At 33.9% G+C, this 15956-nt stretch overlaps 3 protein-coding genes across 3 annotated transcripts; 2 read left to right on the top strand and 1 right to left on the bottom strand.

The window, feature by feature from the left end:
• Nucleotides 1-310: 310 nt before the first annotated feature.
• On the top strand, nucleotides 311-1951 carry LOC133678149 (large ribosomal subunit protein eL34). Its single transcript, XM_062100364.1, has 4 exons — nucleotides 311-488; nucleotides 605-684; nucleotides 1499-1608; nucleotides 1698-1951. The coding sequence occupies exons 1-4, from the start codon at nucleotides 410-412 to the stop codon at nucleotides 1786-1788; spliced, it is 360 nt and encodes a 119-aa protein (XP_061956348.1). The 5' UTR covers nucleotides 311-409; the 3' UTR covers nucleotides 1789-1951.
• A 964-nt stretch (nucleotides 1952-2915) lies between these two features.
• LOC133678527 (large ribosomal subunit protein eL34-like) lies at nucleotides 2916-4560 on the top strand. Its single transcript, XM_062100853.1, has 4 exons — nucleotides 2916-3087; nucleotides 3216-3295; nucleotides 4125-4234; nucleotides 4318-4560. Exons 1-4 carry the CDS (start codon nucleotides 3009-3011, stop codon nucleotides 4409-4411), a joined length of 363 nt encoding a protein of 120 aa, XP_061956837.1. The 5' UTR covers nucleotides 2916-3008; the 3' UTR covers nucleotides 4412-4560.
• Nucleotides 4561-4790: 230 nt separating this feature from the next.
• Nucleotides 4791-11399, bottom strand: LOC133678526 (protein BONZAI 1-like). Its single transcript, XM_062100852.1, has 16 exons — nucleotides 11127-11399; nucleotides 10667-10714; nucleotides 10119-10267; nucleotides 9979-10027; nucleotides 8570-8626; nucleotides 8112-8300; nucleotides 7896-8030; nucleotides 7729-7790; nucleotides 7532-7634; nucleotides 7345-7459; nucleotides 6623-6699; nucleotides 6388-6525; nucleotides 6125-6289; nucleotides 5747-5860; nucleotides 5543-5639; nucleotides 4791-5450 (listed from the first exon to the last, which is right to left on the bottom strand). The coding sequence occupies exons 1-16, from the start codon at nucleotides 11262-11264 to the stop codon at nucleotides 5356-5358; spliced, it is 1731 nt and encodes a 576-aa protein (XP_061956836.1). The 5' UTR covers nucleotides 11265-11399; the 3' UTR covers nucleotides 4791-5355.
• Nucleotides 11400-15956: the final 4557 nt, after the last annotated feature.

The raw sequence follows: 15956 nt of genomic DNA, 5'->3' as shown, positions 1-15956 counted from the left end.
ATATTTTTTTCAAATATGTAGATCAGTGTGTTCATACTATCTTGATTTACTGCAACACCCGAACTATATATTAAAATATATGCATATATTTATCTCCCAAATTGTTCGTACCAATTAAGGCGTTGTATCCTTTAAACATAGGGAATGCAAAGTGTCAAATGATATTGAACCAGGAATTGGGCCTAAAACACCAGACTAAAACCCAGTCTACTTGACTTCCGCGTTGTTGTTATTGGACTTGGACCAGTGATTTTAGGCCTACCCAAAATTGCTTCAAGCGGGGACGGATGGCATTAGGGTTTCGAAGAAAACCCCAGCTATAAACTTTCTTTACCTCCGTTTCCAGCCTCCCTCTCCTTTGTCTGCCCACCATACACCACCCAGAGACTTAAGAGCTGGTGATCTGAAAATGGTGCAGCGTCTGACTTACCGGAAGCGTCACAGCTACGCCACAAAATCTAACCAACACCGTGTGGTCAAAACCCCTGGTCAGTGACACTTCCTTTTATTAAGAAAGTGTTGTTTTTTTTTTCTTTTGTTTATGCTAAAGAGAGTAGCAAAGTGGGTTAATGGGTGTATTTGTTGTTTTGTTTCTGGATTGAAGGTGGGAAATTGGTTTACCAAACCACCAAGAAGAGGGCTAGCGGACCCAAGTGCCCAGTTACTGGCAAGAGGATTCAAGGGGTAATTTTTTTCTTAATCTGTAATGTTCTTGTTGTGCATCTAACTGGGATGTTATTTGTTGAAACTGAATCCATCATTCATACAACATTGGACTCCTAAGGCTCTTTTTTATTCTTCTAGTATGGAAACCTGTGTACCTTTGATTTGCTTGTCTTGAGCTTTTGTTAAGGATTCTGGATGAAATTATACACATGGTTGAAGTTGATGCGTCAAGTTTTTTGGTTAAGAGTTGGAAACTTAACAATCTGTATCATGTCGAATTACGTTTACTTTTTACATGCCGTAGGTCCATTAATGCCTGTATAAGGGTAGGTCGATTAGTGCCTGTGTAAGGGGAGGAGTGATGGGCCGAGAGTTTAGGATGTACAGATAACATTTTTTTTGTAATGCTGATTGGTATCGCCCAGAAATCTGGTCAAGCAGGTTGCTGCAATCTCATCTTACAAGTGTTAAACCATAGAAGGGTTAATTCGAACAATATTTTGTAGTTTTGATGCTGTTTTGAAGTCAGCCCTGCATAAATGCACGTCTGTGATGTTTGTTGTTTGCATGATAATCAACAACACTTAGTGTAGTTGTCTAATAAGATTTTTTTCTTTAATCTTGTTAATGGTTTTAACTTCTACATATTGTTGCTTATTTGAATAAGTTTTTGATTTATATGTGGCTGGTTGATGATTTCTTACTTATTTTTAAAGATTTAAGCGAGTGAGCACTCAATGATTGCGGGCCACAGTGTTTTGAACTCTGCTTTTTTTAACAAGGAGTGATCTGATAGTACTTTGTTCTGATTGAGTTTTCTCATTCTTTGCAGATCCCTCACTTGAGACCTGCTGAATACAAGAGGTCTAGACTGTCAAGGAATCGCAGGACTGTGAACCGTGCCTATGGTGGAGTCTTGTCTGGAAGTGCTGTTAGGGAGAGGTATGCAACCCTGATAATATATTGTTCTGTGGTTTTTAGGAAGTGATGAAGGCTGGCTTTAAGTGGGGTTTCATGTGTTTATTCTACAGAATTATCCGGGCGTTCTTGGTGGAGGAGCAAAAGATTGTGAAGAAGGTTTTGAAGATTCAGAAGGCAAAGGAAAAACAGGCCTCAAAATGATGAAGTGAAGTCTTTTGAGTTAGAGGATGTGTTTGAGCAAAATTTTGTTATGATTAATGACAGTCAAATGTGGAGTTGATTGTTAGCGTGTTTGATTCTCTGATGACTTGGATGTGTTCATTTCACCTTTTGTCAATTTGATTTCCTTGCCTATATTTGGATAGATTGCCAATTTCCTTGCATTCCATGTTCTTGCCTGCTGCCATAAGATATCTAGAATCTGCTTGGTCTCTAACAAGTCTGAATTCTTCTTGCTTCTCCTAGTCTTTTCATGATCTCTTATTTCAGTCTTTGCTGCGGCAATTCAACAATACCTTTCATTAACATTTTTAAAATTTAAAGTCAGTTAAATATATTAAATTTTTTGGAGGGTGAAGCCATGCAGCCGTTAGTCCTTTTTAAGCATGAGGATGATCAGCTGATAAAGTGGGGAGGAAGTAGAGGATGAAATGTAAAAGTTTTGGTGGAAGGGTTAAAGATTATGCACATGATTAGGGCCTTCATTCATTATGCGCCAGTTGGTTCCTGCGCGTCAATTCCTCAGCAATTAATCAATTTAAAATATTTTATAATTAAAAAATACGAACTTGAAGCAATTATAAATAGTTTATGGTTGTTAAGATAGAGAAATGTTTTATGAGAAATATTTTAAAAAAAAATTATTTTTTTATTTTATATTATTTTTTTATCTTTTTAGATTGTTTTAATGTATTAATATCAAAAATAAATTTTAAAAAGTAAAAAATATATTAATTTAATATATTATTAAAAAAAAACATTCTAAAAAATAATTTACATCTCTCCTAAAGCAAACTCATTAATCAGAAGAAAATTTATCCAAAATTATATAAATAATATTATATAAACGCTCAAATCAATCACCTATGTTCAAACATTTTTTTATCATAAAGTCCCATAACAAATATAATTAAAATATATATATAATTCACATCCTGCTCACCAACAATTTGTTTTAGAAAAAAAATCTTCACAAACAAATTGTAGGCTTAACAAACCCAATTCTCACAAGGTTTGTCTATATTGGGCCGATCATTTTCTAGGCCCACCCAAACTGCACTAAGCGGCAACGTTTTTGCATTAGGATTCCAAGGAAAACCTTACTTGTACTAAACTCTCTGCTTTTGGTCGCTGCCTCTGTGTCACTCGTCTGCACACTACACACTACACACGAACACAGAGACTAAAGAGCTGATACGAAAATGGTGCAGCGACTTACGTACCGGAAGCGCCACAGCTACGCCACGAAATCTAACCAGCACCGCGTTGTCAAAACCCCTGGTAAAGTCAGTAACATTTACACGAATTGACCTATAATTTTGTTGTGTGTGTGTGTGTGTGTGTATTTGTTTGTGGTGAAAAAAAATGGCAACTGGCTAATGGGTATTTGTTTGGTTTCTGGATTGAAGGTGGGAAATTGGTTTATCAAACCACTAAGAAGAGGGCTAGTGGACCCAAATGTCCAGTTACTGGAAAGAGGATTCAAGGGGTATTTGTTTAATAATTTGTTAATGATTTTGTTTTTTATTGCATTTAATGTAATTTTGTTACAGCCTTGAATTGGTAAGTTGTGTTTAGGATGATATTGTTTTGTGTCATTGATTTTACTTGCTTAATCCTTCAATTTAGGATTTTGGATGAAATGATAGTGCCCGTTTGTCGTCGAGGTTGAACTTGTTTTTCCATCAAAATTTAAATTTTTTCTGCTTCAAACTATTTTTTTTAGCATTTTCATATCATTTGGATGAATTGATATTAGAAATAATTTTTTTTTAAACAAAAACATTATTTTAAAATATTTCCAAGCTAAAAGCATTTTAAAAATTACATCTATAACATTCTCAAACACCCTTTTACTTGATGTAGATTTTCAAGTTGTAGGAGTTGGAAATTTGATGTTTTGGATCATATTTAACTTGTTTTACAGAGTCATGGAATTGTATAGGGGGAGTGGGGATCCGTGCGTGAACGTTACTATAGGGGACAAACAGTGATGCGGGGTGGTGAGCATTGCTTAAAGCTTAGTAGATATAGTAGATATTATGCATGATAATCTAGGGACAAGCAGTGTCTTCTTTAAGTCAAACTAGCTTAATTGTACTTCCCTGCAGTTTCTTATTTGCATGATAATCTATGATATTTAGTCTAGTCGGCTAATAAGATGAATTATTCTAATGTAATTAAACAGTATATGATGGTACGTAAATTTTTTATTGCTTATTTGATACAAGGTTTTCATTAATATGTGAACGGGTGATGGTTTCCTGCATGTTGTTAAAGATTACCCAGTAAAAAAATAATTTCTTACTGCTTTGCAGATTCCTCACTTGAGACCTGCTGAATACAAGAGGTCTAGATTGTCTAGGAATCGCAGGACTGTTAACCGTGCCTATGGCGGAGTCTTGTCTGGAAGTGCTGTTAGGGAGAGGTACGTCACCTTGACAGGTTCCTGTTTTATGCTTCTATCAAGGTGACGAAAACCAGCTCTAACTGTTCTCGGTGTGCGTGTAGGATTATCCGGGCTTTCTTGGTGGAGGAGCAAAAGATTGTGAAGAAAGTTCTGAAGATTCAGAAGGCAAAGGAAAAACAAGCCTCAAGGAGCTAGAAGAAGAAGAAGCGGCGGATGATGTTTTCCGAGGTAGAGGATGATTCAGCAAAATTTTGTTATGATTAATGGCATTGAAATGTGGAATTGATTATTAGCTTGTTTGATACTTCTTTTACCTTTTGTCGATTGGATTTCTTTTCGAATAACTATCTCTTGTAACCTTTTCTGGTTTGCCGACCTCCATCCGACTGGTTTGCCAACCTGCATATGATATTTTAATATATTTTGAAGTTAAAAAAAATATATTTTTTAAAAGCAATCAATACTATGAACTTAAATTTTGAGCAAAGGAAAGCAACATGCAGTTCTTCAGCAATTACAAAATCTTGTCAAACAAATTGATTTTAGGAAACATAACATAGAGCACCAACACACCTAAAGAGTGTTACTCGACTTTCATCCAGTCCGTCTTGAATCACAAAGTCGTTTGAATACAATCATCTCAGAACAATGAATATTCGACGTTACAATCACGACTTTGTTCCTTGCATGGTCTTCCAGCGTTGCAAGATCATGCACTTGGCCCGCAGTTTCTCCCTCCCACCTGCATAAACAGGACTAGATGGCTCCAATGTATCAGTTCTTTCCTCGCAAGGTTGAATCCATGAAAAGATCTTCATTATGGATCCTCCCCCAGCATGTTTCAAAGCCATCAAAAGCCACTATTTCAATCTGGGAATAAACGTAGAACCTGTCCGGCCAATATGAACGTGACGAAGAATTGTATGTACACTATTTCAAATTGAGAGCCCACCTTTGCTGAGGTTTCTGTAGATAAATCATTGTTCAAATAGAGAACGCACTTCTAACCTCTTCTAGTAGAGGATGACCAGGGCCCAATCACCTAAGAAACATTGCGCATTTGGCACCATGGCCTACAAAGGAAAACTCTAGCATGAATCCACAGACAGAAAATTGTATGTACACTTCTTTTTACATAATCAAATGTTTGGTTGGATATTTCTCGATCGCATGTAGGATAAAAATTGGGTTGGTAGTTCTGCCAGAAGTTCTTGAACAACAGAAATCTCTCCACCTGCAAATATCATGCATGTTAAAAATAAAAAATAAAATTTAAGAAATCATTGAAGCTTCCATCCCAAATTGATTTACTAGATATACACTTACTTTGTACATCTCGTAATGGTATAAACTGGACTATATCACGCGAAGCTACACGTCCAGTTGAACTTTCTAGTCTATCTCCTTTATCAGCATCTAAAATCTGGGAAGCAATTGAACTTCAGATAATTGGAGGCAGCCATAAAATGATTGAGGTTTATACAATGGTATATTTCCACTACAGAGAGGTCTTGATGTGAAAAAAGATACCTCCATTTCTTTAAAGTCAGCTCCTCCAACTCCAACAATGAGGATTGATAGAGGTAGGTCAGATGCTTTCACTATGGCATCTTTGGTTTCTTGGAGATCAGTTACAACTCCATCCTGAGACAGTCACATTTCAGTGCACAAGAACGGTAAAAGGAATTAAACATGAAAGTTTTGTTTTCCCGAGAACATGATAAATCCATTACGAAAAACATATTATATTACAGAATTGGAAAAGGCTAGTGCTGAAAAGAATGCCTCGAAATGAAAAACAAAAGGTGCTAAACCGTGAAATTGGTGATAGAACTGGTAAGCGCATTTACCAAAGACAAAATTAACAGTGCAAAGAAAGATCAGCTTGATTTTCTATCTCATTCTTACTGTAATTATTAACAAAACAAAATATTTTCTTCCTCCATTTGCAAGAGACTGGCTAGCAATTAGTGCAGCATTGCTGATCACAGGTCCAAAAAGTGTTGGCCCTGCCAGAGAAACATTATAGAGAGCACTGGTATATGCTATCATAATTCCCTGGACACCTTCAACCTGTAAGAGAGAAATGCTCTTAAAACACGGGCATTGTAAGAAGGAACATTTGACTGCTGAGGCAATAAAGGCAAGTGAATGATTTCCAAGTATTTCACCTCACAGTGATTATTGCTTCCGTTCAAGTTAAAACAATGTGAGACTGGACCATCAATTGGTCGTGCTCCAAATCCCCAGGCTGGAAAGCGCTTATCTGAATCATAAAACTGCAACACCTCCCCGACCTCTATGATTGCCTGGAAAACAAATTGGCCAATTTAGTGACATATGTATGTTGTATAAAGAAGGTAAAAGGTGATGAATAAATAAAATAGATGGGAGCAATTTTCTTACTCTTTGGTATGCATTTAGCCGTCCAGAAGGATCAAGATAATGCAAGGAATCAGGGAGGCGGGGATTTCCATTAGAAGCTGTAATATGAAAAATCAAAGGCAGAAGAAGAATATGTTAGGGTGACTAAAACATATAAATTAAAAAGTTATTTAATCATTTTTACAATCTATTTATTCATTTTTATGAACAATTGTTTAGATGGAAACATCTTACATAATGAGTGGGAGTGAGATGACCAAAAGAATAAATGTGGAGGTAAATTATCATAAATGCGATAAACACCTCAAAACATGACTCTGCTTCCAGTTAAAAAGCTTTAGCCCCTTATGATTTATCATATTACAAAACCTCAAATTGTTCAGACATACTTTGAATCAGAGATAAATTTTGCTCTTTTTTTCCAGGTCTGTAGATCAAATAAAAATTCCTACAGATCATCATAAGTTCTGTAGTTGGTTAAAAACATTGTGCCACCTGTAGTTATAGATGAAAGTTGAGAGAAAATGTCAAAGAAACTGACAGAACTGGAATGAGAAAGGATATACAATATTCAAGAATAAGAAAAAATATTGACATGGAATCACAAACTTGTTCATCAAACCAAAAACAAATAATGATTTGCATTACACTCCAAATGTTGTTGGAAGAAAAAGGAGTTTGATTCATAGGGAGAGAAAAAAAAAGCGCTGTTGCAGCAAACATTCAATTTAGTAAACATTTACCTGTGAAATCAATTGCCACCATGAAGTTCAGTTCACATCCCCCGGTCAAGTAATCCAGAAAAGTGTGTCGACTGCTTTGGGAAAAATTTTCCACAAATATCTGGCTCTTTAATACCTGCATTAAAATATGCAAATTAGGCATGCAACAAAAAATACAGAAAGATTTATGATTAAAGTAAGCAGAGACCTTGTTCTGATAGTTATGCCCAATGGTAGTGGGTAAAAATAAATGCTCTCCTTCACCACTAGAATGAAGCTTTTCCAACTCAGCTAATGATTTTTGAACTTTTCTGATAAATCAACAATGAAGAAGATCAATCATCATGTCAGTGTATGGAGGTACGGTAAAAAATAAAAACAGAAGAAAAAGAGATCACCGTTTACCCAATTAAATCATGTTTGCCACTGCTATTAAAGTTAAAGCACTCGATCATTAATGGATTTTCCTGCAGTTTCAATTAGAAAGGTAACATTGCCCTGGAAGGCCATAGTGGGTATTGAACTCAAATTAAAGAGAAAACAAACTTGGACAGCAAGGAACTTGCTGTTACCTTGCTTCCAACTTGTTGAATGCTCAAAAAGACTGGTTTCCATATTGGGTGGCTATCGTTTTTTAGGACTTCTGTTTTACACACAGGTATGGGGAGCCCAACCTCAACAATTTTTGATATTAACAAAAAAGGGTCCTGCAAATATAAAACAAAACCATTATTTATGTTACTCGTGAAAAGTCTAACAAAAGAACAAGAAATAAGATTAGCTCATACACTTCTTGAGAACAGATCCTTTTGTTCCAAATTTGAGCACTTTAATATCATCTCTGTTGTCGTCTTTGAGCTAATGCATTCCTCGGCATGTACAATAAGCTGTCCACAGCGCCGTGGATTGCCTGGTATCATAGGATCTTCTCTGTATACAAGATCTAAAGTCAATGACCTGCTTGGCCTGGTCACAACCTGCACCAACAGAAACGAGACTGGTTCAGAAATTAAAATTTCAACTTCAAACAAGTTACTAAGGTCATTCAATTTTTATGTGTGTATCTCTCTTACTGAGAACAAAACATATTTGATATAAATTTAGCTCTCAGCTTTCATCGTAGTTACTATAAGGTCTCTCACTAGAATAGAGTAAGGAGGATTCCCTCTGGACGTAAGATAATGACATTCCCATTCTTCGTTATTTATAAAGAAAGAAGTGAAGAAGAGTGGCACTCTAATCATACCTCAGATAATACACAAGATGCTTCCCCAAGAAATTGTTGCTCCTCTAGCTTAAGCATCTGCATTTGTTGAATCACTAATTATAGATAGGGCATGCTTCCATTCATTCCAATGACAATAACTTGTGATTTCTGCACTGTTTCTTGAAAACAATTTTCTGAACACTGAACTATATCCATGTAATGGGTGATCATTTACGTGCATCTTACAAATCAACCAGCAAACACCTTTTATAGGGAAAGCTAAAGCCCAGGGAAACAGGCAGCAATTTGCTCAAATGTAGTCAGTGCAAATCTATTTATGAACACAAGTTTCTCTCCCCCATTTGCACAGAAATACATCATCAGCCATAAATATGGGGCATAACTAAATTAACAACCCCCACCCACTCCACTACCAAAAACATAATAAAGAAAAAATGCCACATGGTTAACAGAAAATTTTATCCTAAGATTATTCTCACTTGGTGCTTCATTGTGTCTATAGAACAGTTAATCAATAGCTTTCTTGCATCTTTAACAGACTGAGAAAATGTTAATTATTGAATTGAGGGCTAAATATGAACAACCATTAATTCCATTTTTTTTTTCCAATTTGAGTTCATATCAAATTAAGTAACTATAGAGATTTTGTATTTTATCCAGCGAAACTGATTTTTCCTCAACGGGGAGGGTGCAAAGGAGTGTCTCTAGTTTAACTGTAATTAGCTGTCCAATTTCATCACAAATTCAATGAGTGTATCTCTTGAAAATTTATTAAAAACATTTTTAGACTATAATGTCACTGTCGTTTTCTGTACCTAGAAACATATTATCCACCTCAAAATTAGTCCCTATAATAAAATATCGACAAGGATAAGAGCATGTCCCTTAAGGGGCCGTTCAGTGCTTCAACTTGGAGATTTGAAGGTCAAATTCAGGGATGAGAGGGCAGAAGTTTAAAAGGTTTACTTTGATTATGAAGCCCATGGCTTCATCAGTCTCCTGATGCCCCAAACCAAAAACAGAAGTAGCATTAAGGATGGGCGGTTTATGGAACCCTATTTTAAGTTGTGCAATTGCGGATTTCTTTTCTTTGTTCTCATGTGAGTTGTGTGGTACATTTTCAATGTTATCAAAACCATAATTATTTGACCATCCATCTCTTTAATTAAATTGATCCTTTACACTTGGTCTTGCAAATTCCAACCAAGACTTCAGTAAGAATCGCATGAATGGTGAAACGTTTAACATGTTGCTCTAGACAAAGAGTTATTATTGAGCAAACATACTGATCTTGCAAAGAGAATTAACTTTGTTAGGGAGGTTTTTTTTATAATAAACTACAAATAACAAAATCATGGTTAAACCAATTTCTTCCTAAACGAAGAGCAGAAACAAAGGAAGAAGTATACATGACTATTAAAGGATACCTTTACATCTATGTTGTGAAATTGAGTGTCAACGTCATATGCATGAAACCTGTGGTAAATTACACAGATTAAAATAGATTGAAACCATTAGAACTCATATTTGGTTGAGGAAAATATAGAGATACAGGCACAGAACTTACACCAACGTCTGAACAACTTCAAACTGGAATGTAATAGTGTGTTTTGCAATCCATGTTGGATTTAATGAATTAAGAACTACTTCTGTGCGAAAAGCTTCAGTAAGTGTTCCATCTCTTCCTTTGGTATAACCAACCAACATAGGGTCACTCTAAAGCAGATAAAACTTAAATGGTAAGAAACAGAACATACAAAAAAATCTGAAATGATTAAAAATATCAGGCTATTGAACAAGAGCTTAAAAATATCAAAAGTAACTAAACATGCCCCTCTGATCCCATGATTGGAAATTCAATCACTGTTTTATAGCAGTGTCCTTATAGTCAACCCCCAGCTTTAGGCTAGTCATTTGAGAACTCAAGGCAATCAAAATCATCTTTAAAGAAGTTATTATAATCAGAAAAAAAATGAGGAAATTTGCTTCTATCACATATAACAAGTTGGATGCTACATGGCCAACTTATACAAGATTAACACATGACTTCAATAAGTTGCCACTCTTCAACTATTAATTCTTAATCAAATTGCATAAAAAAAAAAAAACGCAAACCTTTGAAAGCACATCCCGGTCACGCATGTTCGTAGCAGAAAACGATAACTGCACAGATATTTGTTTTCAGAACACAAAATCAATACAAAGTGCGCAAAGAGCAACCTACACATGAAAATACACTATCTGTATAAAAAAAAAACAATATATCATTCCATTTTGTTGCCAAATGTCTAATACGTACTGGCTAAAATTCAACAAAAAAAAACCTAATTAATAATCAACCAACTCTGCTTCAGGTGATAGCTTCTATTGAATAGAAAATTTAGCATCTCAATAACACTAATTAATTACTGGCTAAAAACTGTTAAAAGCTGGAAAAAAGAGTCACTTCAGAATTTCATCTAATCTAACTAAACAATGCTACACATAACATTACTCAACTTGATTTTCAACGGTTAATAATTCTAAATCAAATTTATTTGCTGTAGTGAAGCAAGCGAGAGAATCAATGACTGACCTCGATCTGAGAGCCGTACAAGCCACGAGACTTAAGAAAATGATCTACAGCGTCGTTTCCAGCTGCGGCAGAAGCGGCAGCGGCGCTGCCGCCAACTGCCGCCCTACCGCCAGCAACGTCAGAGAAGCAATTCCCCATTAAACTGCGCCAGTAGTAAACGGAGCTGTCAATTAGCGGCAAATATACGTTTTTTTCACAAGAAAAACACGGAAAATAAGTAAGGAGAGGAGAAGAAAGAAACAAGTCTGATTATTTTATAATAATAATAAAAAAAAATGGGTAAACTATAAATAATAACACTCTAGAGTAAGTGCATGTTTGATACGTTGTGTTGTGGTCCCCGTCGTGTCGTCTCTGTTGTTTATCAAGTCCCTCTCTCTCTTTATATATATCCGTTTCTTTAATAACGCGTTTTTAAAGCGCGTTTAGCTTAAACTACATTTTGATCCCTGCAAATTCATCGATAAACTATATCTGTACCTGTAGTCTGAAACTTAAATACTATTACTCTTATAATCCTTAAGAACCTTTTTCTAAAAAACAATGAGTCTGGTTAACACTTTAAAAAAAAACTGTAATTACACTTTCAAACAAACTCTAAATATTATCATGATTCTTTAAAAAGATTTTTAAGGACTAGAATAGGATTTGAGATGAGGTTAATTTACTTTGATGCCATCGAGTTTGGGCTTTGTGGGCATGTGACTGGTGCTGTATAAATTAAGATTGTCAATTTCATTTTGTTTCTTTTGGAATGACAGAAATATTTCATACCAATTTAAAAAATATAACAAAATATAATAATTTTCATCTCATTTTAAATCTTGGTCCGTTCCGGATTTTTCGCCCGGAATGTTCCGGTTTCATTCCACATATTCTGTTCCGCTCTTGAAAAGCCATTGAATCAAATTGAACATTGTTCAATTTAATTAATTAAATCACCTAGGTATAAAAAGCTCTTTTTCATTACTATTTTTAATAACAATGATATTAATAATAATATTAAAAATTATTATTACTATTTTCATTAACAATTATATTAATTTTTAAAAATTAGATTTATCACTAATATATATGTTTTATATTCATGTTGTTTTTTTTCATGTTTATACTTTGTAGGAATTTGAGCAAAATAAGGGATGCTTTAGATTCTATTAGCTTTAATAACATTGCCCTAACTTTATATATAAAATATTTGTATTAAAATATTTTACTTTAATAATATTTTAATATTTTGTTTAAGTTGAATTACTTTAAGTTAAAGATCTATTTAATCTTGACTATTTAGAAATATTTTAAATTTTAAAGTTATATTTGTTTTGGCATTGTGTTTGTATTGTATAATTTATAATTAATTAATCTTAAATTTAAATTATGTATGTTGAATATATATAATATAACCCTGAAAACCATCTAGGTGGTGGCCCAGTAGTAAAAGCTTGGGACCAAGAGGTTTGCTCCTTCTGTGGTCTCAGGTTCGAACCCTGTGGTTGCTCATATGATGACCACTGGAGGCTTACATGGTCGTTAACTTCAGGGCCCGTGGGATTAGTCGAGGTGCGCGCAAGCTGGCCCGGACACCCACATTAAACTAAAAAAAAAATATAACCCTGAAACGGCACGCCAAAACACTTCAAAACTGAAACATTCTATTTCAATTAAAAAAATAAAACACCTACCAAAATAAAATAAAAAACCTTAGCATGAATAGTTTGAAAAATTGTTGGTTTTACGGCTTCAAGATTGAATTTGAAAAATAATTGTAGGAAAGTTAAAGATGGTATATGGGCGGGCTGTGGTTGCTGAGAAATTTAACCGTTTGAATGGTAGGCATCGTTGAATTTGAAATTCCAGAAATGACTCGAAACTTGGAAGGCAATTGCCTTGTTAACTCCAAGTACTTTTCCACGTATATGACTCACCAATAAAATACTAACTCGGATCGACTTTTATATTAAACTTAAAAATAAATTAAACTAAGTAAATTTTGGCTAACTCTCTAACCATTTTAAAATTAAGTCAAGTTAACATTAAGAATTATTTTTAACTAGAATAATATTATTTTAATAAAAATAATTGACTCGGACAGTATCACATGATTTCGCTTCTAATCTTTTGGTTTTCCAACCGATATGCTTGGACTTTACACTTTATTTTTTTTATAGCCTAAGCCAAACTGGAAATTAAATTTCAATTTAATGCCTTGAAATATTTCTTTCTTGACCATAATAAATATGATTGATTGAAGTATTTCGCGAAGAGAAAATGCGTGGGACCTTTTTACAAGAATTATGGTTTTGATGTATAAAAACTATTTATTTATAACACAATTTAGAGTTGATTTGTTTTTTAGGTAGCTTTTTTTACTGTGATTTGAAAAAAATAAGTTTAAAAAAGAATGTGGTTAGGTGTAATTAGTTAGATTTAGATACGTGTTTGGTAAAAATTGTAGTTGAGGTTTATGTATAGTAAAAAACATGTATAAATATTTGGTAGTTGTGTAGTTGTGGTTGTTTTTCAAAATATTTTTTACTTTAAAATACATTAAAATAATGTAATTTTATTTTTAAAAAACTATTTTTGATATCAATGCATCAAAATGATTTAAAACACCAAAAAAATATTAATTTGAAGTAAAGAAAAAAAATAAAAAATAATTAATTTTTTTCAAAAACATTTTTGAAACGCAAAAATAAACAGTGTTTTACGAAACTCAATTAAAAAAACGTGTAAAAACTGCTTCACGAAAACTGCGTTTCAAACTCAATTTTTTAGTGGATTTCACAGTATAAAACACAATTTTTACAGTTATCAAATACTTTATTATATTTTTTACACCACAAACACAAAAACACAGATGCAAAACAGACCCATCCTTACTTTAGAAAACCTTTCATTGTTTTTCACATAATAATTCCGCCCTCTCCTATTACTTTCACAAGGCCAGGGACCTGGCTGCAAGCTCGCAGAGGGATTGTTCAAAGGTTAAGACTGGAAGTAAAATCCATGAGTCCTGATCTCCGATCAAAATTTATTTTAAATGTTTTAAATTTATGTCCTGGTTCATCTGTATTTTGAAAATCGAGTGGGTCCATCACATAAAAATCAGCCAATTATTCAATAATTTTAATCACCAGCACCAGGACATAATTCAGATTTGAAAGTAACATTTTCATGGACCCCAGGGTTATAATCTCACAGCTTCTTCATCAAGTTTATGAAAAGTATTTAAAATATTAAAAAGAATATAGTATCTTTTGAGAAACGCCACTAATGATGCCTAGCAGTGTTAGAATATGAATAATTTGTCCTTGCCAGCTCAACAAACAAGAGTCTATGATGGGTAACCCTCCCAACTAACACTTCCTGTTTGTTGGTATCTTGAACAAGGATAAATTTGATTTTAATTTTTTTTTCTTAATCCAAACCGATAATCAATAAATAATAAAAAGTTATGAGTTCAAATCTTATTTCTAAAATATTTAAGTTCTTATATATAATTCAAAAATTAAACAATTTTTCATAATTATGTACACTTAAAAAAAATATAGGTATAAAACACCTATCTACTGCAGAAACTCGGCCCGTGCTCCCCTGCAGCTATTACATAGCTCATGTGGTCCCTCTTATATTCACAAGTATACCATATTATTTTCTATTCAAGTTATATTTCTTTTAATAACAATAAAATCAGCAAAAATTGACTTTCTTTCAACAATTTTTTCATTCACATTTGTGTTTATAATGCATCATTTAAGGTCATCGTTTTTTTTTAATCATAACTAGCATTACAAATCTTGGTTCCAAACACAACTTATTTTCTTTGAATGTTAAAACACAAAACTACACATTTTCTAAAGGAGAGAAACCCAATTTTGCCTCCAACACATCTAAATTATCTGTTTTAGCTGCTTGTTGAAATTGCCAACAAAAATAATAGTCTAACCTCTCCTCATATTTTTATCTATATTTGAATTTCTAGAACTCCAAATTAGACGAGGTCAATCTTGTTGAAAAACTAACATCCTTCACTATAATTTCTATGAAATAACATTTTCCAAATTCTATCATTTATAGGCTAGAAGCTATGGAGATGAATTTGTCCAGTTTCATTAATGTTTTAAATGAATCCTCAAACATTTTTATTTTCTACTCAGTTATAAAAACATGTAAAAAATAAGTTGAATTTTATTAAAAACGCTTTTGAGACGCAAAAACAAACATAATTTTACAAAACTCAATTACAAAAACATGCAAATATTACTTCTCAAAAACTACGTTTCAAACTCATATTTTATTTTAGTGGGTTCCACAATAAAACACACAGTTTAGTATATTGCCAGACACTTTATTCTATTTTTTTTGCCAAACACAAAAGCTACAGTCAAACAAACGCAGAATAGCTGCCAACGGGTGACCATAGCAAGGGAAAAAAAAGAACAAGTTCAGAAGGTGCTGCTGCCTAGTTTGGAGAAATTGGGAAGTACATATGGTTTGCGTGTGACTTTTTTTCCCCTCGTGTAAAAGCTTTTGTGGTGCAAGCTGGAATAATTGATTGTTTTTCTTAATTATTATTATTATTTATCTTAACTCGAGAAATTCCCGTTGGAATTCAATAATTTTATTTTTAGCTACACGAAACCATTATGGAGGAAAAGGAATTGGGCCCCCGGCAGAAAAGAACCTGCTCCACACGACAAAGCAGGGACACAGACATGGCAAACTACTGGCAGAAACCATGCATGTCCCTTGCTATTTGGCAAACTAAACCAGCGGCTTGCTTCCTATTACCCCCTAAAAGCATGGCATGATAACTAGACTCCATGCCCA

The sequence above is a fragment of the Populus nigra genome, chromosome 18, assembly GCF_951802175.1.
Source record: "Populus nigra chromosome 18, ddPopNigr1.1, whole genome shotgun sequence".
NCBI lineage: Eukaryota > Viridiplantae > Streptophyta > Magnoliopsida > Malpighiales > Salicaceae > Populus > Populus nigra.
This window is presented reverse-complemented; position numbering and strand designations above follow the sequence as displayed.